General features: G+C 43.5%; 2 protein-coding genes across 3 annotated transcripts in view; both read left to right on the forward strand.

Annotated features, from left to right (window-relative positions):
* Positions 1-3,392, forward strand: part of LOC126405562 (beta-1,4 N-acetylgalactosaminyltransferase 2-like) — a 41,885-nt gene extending 38,493 nt beyond the window's left edge. For both annotated transcript variants that reach the window (XM_050069360.1, XM_050069359.1), the window contains exons 11-12: positions 420-648; positions 2,841-3,392. In XM_050069360.1, the coding sequence (XP_049925317.1) occupies positions 420-648; positions 2,841-3,037 (426 nt within the window). In that variant the 3' untranslated portion in view covers positions 3,038-3,392. The remainder of the gene's footprint in view (positions 1-419; positions 649-2,840) is intronic.
* LOC126405581 (dual specificity protein phosphatase 3-like) overlaps positions 1-3,539 on the forward strand; it is a 608,181-nt gene that overhangs the window by 518,580 nt on the left and 86,062 nt on the right. The window lies entirely within an intron of this gene.

The raw sequence follows: 3,539 nt of genomic DNA on the forward strand, positions 1-3,539 counted from the left end.
TAGAAAGGAGGAGAGCTATAAGTGCTTAAACAGAACCAGTGTGGGTTAAGACTTGAAGTAGACGTTAAAGCAACGTTAAAGCAACTGAAGTGAGAAAGCAGGCTAGTAGAATTCACCAGAGCAGTACAGAGACGCTGTCACAGAAACACCGGAAATGACACAACTCGCTTACCGCAATACGTCAGCACGTCCACTGTCAATCAATCATATACCATCATAAGCAATGTTTATAAATGAGACTCCTGGAGCTGGAAGACGACTTCTAGACTTGCTTTTCTCAAACAGCATTGTTTGTCCTCTTGCACACCTTTTTTTTTGGTTAACATCTTCAACTGGAACCTGTCCCAGCACGTACTTGGAAACAGGCAGGTACACAGCAGACCAGTTTCTAACCAGTTCTCTGGTGTTTGTTCTTTTAGCTGGGCGGAACAGTACAAGGAAACCAGTTTCATTTCTCTCTAATCTATGAGGAAGGAGAGGAAAATGAAGGGGGCTGCCTTTACAGGAAGTCTAAGGGGAAATTCCACTCACTTCCTGGTTACCCACAATGCTTTCTGGCCGATGGGGTGGTAAACTTCTTCCTGGCTCGTACAGATGCTGTGCAGAGGGTGGGATTTGACCCTAAGCTCCAGAGGGTAGCACACTCAGGTAGGTGTTAACGCCAACAGAGTTTGGAGTCCAAGTGGCAGTACGTCCACGCTGTTCAGTTTTTGTTGTTCATTATACGAGCGTGTTGCAGCACCCAACAATTTATTGACCAAACCAAATAATCAGTTAATTTTCAAGAAAACAATGCAGGAATACAAGAGGTCCTTTATTTTAGTCCAACACTCCAGTGACTCAGTTAGCGTTAGCGCCACATTGTAAATCGCTCTCCATTTAAAGGTGGTGAAATTTTAATGTTTTGTGATGTAAATGTTTTGCCTTTTATTTTATTTTCTGTCGGCTTGTTGACAGACAGTCGGCTAGCTGCATTAACAAGGGGAGACATGGTGCCCACCGCCCACCTTGCGGCCCCCGCTGGTTAGCTAACGTTAGCCTTGGCAGCTCCCCAGCCAACATGTCTATGTGGGGCCCATGTGGGTTGTAAATGGGCTGGAAAATTGACCCTATATGGGATTGTCCACTGGTTCTTCAGTGGCCCCATGCGCATTGCCCACATTGTTGATTTTACCCAAGTGGGCTCCAGATAAGATCCCATGTTAGGCCCATACCCACTTGGTCCCCAGGTAGCCCTAGCATTACCCATGTGTGGCTCATATGGTTAAACCCATCCATGTGGGCAACTGGCATGGGGCCATTATTGAAACCATCGTCAATCCTATGTAGGGCCCATTTTCAGCCCATTTACTACCCACATGCAAGTGTTGTTTGGGCACCACCCAGGTCAGATGGGAGCTAGCCAGAGGTGCTGCTCACACAGCGATTACTGGTGTTGCTGCAGAAACTGCTGGTCTCCCCTCAGGTAGCCCCCGTGTATAAACAGCTTCATCTTGTGCCGCAGCATTGTTAACAGTGTTAGCACCACTAGCTGCACTGATGCTGCTAACGGTGCTAACAGAGCTATCAGTGATAACATAGCTAACAGTGGTAAAGTGTTTGAAATTAAGCTGCTTACTCACCAGGATGACGTGAGAGAAGACCAGTCGGTGGCCAACACCGTCATGGTTACCAGCGTTACTTGCCAAATGAGCGGTGCCACCATCACATTTTGGGTTTACTGCACCCTCTACTTAATTCTACTGAACTCAGACCTGTTGTCCTCGTCCATGGACACTTTAATTGTGCCATCTAGTGGTAATAAGAGTACAATACACTAATCCATGTAAAAACAAGATGGCAGCCATCTCTGCCAAGTCAGTCTGCACCTGATCCTGATCCTCCACAAAAGTGGACAGACCTGATATCATGTTATGGTTGAAAGTTCTTTATTCATGATTAATAATGTGTGTACTTTGATATGGCAACAAATTTGACCAATTTTAGCAACAGTAACAATCGGAGATACTGTTAATAAGGAAGTACTCGTTCCTCGAGGACTTTGGGACTTGATTATCATTGACAGCTTTTAGGTTTTTATACTTATTGGGTGGTACTGATCCCAAATAGCTTGGAGAAAAAAAAAATGCATGCCAAACAAAAGTTCAGGTCTCAGGAGGTTAATGCTGGGTTCACACAGAATGTGATGCGAGTGTTTCACGCAGTGAGATTAAACACAAAGTCAATGCAAAGATGTGAATAGATGAGTGATGGGATTGGCGTGATTGATGCGACTGACATTAACTGCACAATGCAATCCTTGCAAGTTGAAATTCTTCAACCTGAGTGAGAAATTGGTGTGACGCTGGAGGATAAGGTTATTGTAGTGGTCTAGGGGCACTCGGAGCGCTATGATTCTACCTCAGTACTGTACAGAGACAGAGACAGAGACAGAGACAGAAAAGAAGCTGCTTGGAGAAAAATCACCAAATACGTTGATCTACCTGGTAAATTCTGAGAATATGAGTTTGTTTCTTGATTTCAGCTATAGGTCATACTTTACTATCAGCCAAATTAGCACTTGCATTAGCCAAGGTTAACTCCTCCAGCATATTCATATCTGGCATATACACCCCTCCTCCTTCCTGGCGCATCTCACGCGTTTGATGCAAATAAACATAAATGACCCTGCGATCAAACTTGCGACATCCCACGTTCAGATTCCAGTGTGACAATTTGCATCGCCTTTGGTGTGAACGCACCTTAATGACTGTAACAGTAACACACACACAACCGCTCCTGCGGCTATTGATACAAGCAGGCTTCTTTCTGAAAGGATGAATGTCTGTCTCTGTCTCCAGAGTTCTTTATGGACGGCCTGGGCTCCCTGCTGGTCGCCACATGTGGCCACGTGTCCATTGGCCATCAGCCCAAAACAAACAACAATAAGGATGTGACTCGCTACAAAAGCTTCAGACACCCGTCAAGTAGTGACAGTGAGTTCAAACTGCACCTTCACTTCTTCAAAAACAACCTCAAGTGTATCCGATATGGATAGAAGACCACCAAAGGACACCGAGCCGCACTTTTCCCTCAACTTGTTCAAATGAATGTATTTTATATTTCTCTTCTTTCTTTATTATTTTAATTGGTTTAATGGTTTTTTTGGTCAGTTGTTTTTAGTGTAAGTAAGGGTAATATATTCTGAATATTCTGACTATATGTTCAGTAAGTGACATGCAGACTGTGAGTAAACTCAAGTTACTGATAGGGACAAGTTGTGCACTGCTGTTATAAACAGAATAAACTGTGCTCAGGATTTTATGTCATTTTTTAAGGGGGTTTGGATGCATCTACGGTACATTACTACAGTAGTATTATCAGTTAGATATTCTGAACAAAAGACGCTGAAACTAGATCCTGCTTGTTGGGAATAGAATGATTTTATGTGTTTTACTATAAGTTGTGTTTCACTATATAAGTTTTAGATGTGTGAACAATGAGAATACTGAGATGATTTCAGCTGATCTGAATGTGTTTGCTTTGCAGAAGTGGAGAAG

The sequence above is a fragment of the Epinephelus moara genome, chromosome 18 (assembly GCF_006386435.1).
Source record: "Epinephelus moara isolate mb chromosome 18, YSFRI_EMoa_1.0, whole genome shotgun sequence".
Taxonomy (NCBI): domain Eukaryota; kingdom Metazoa; phylum Chordata; class Actinopteri; order Perciformes; family Serranidae; genus Epinephelus; species Epinephelus moara.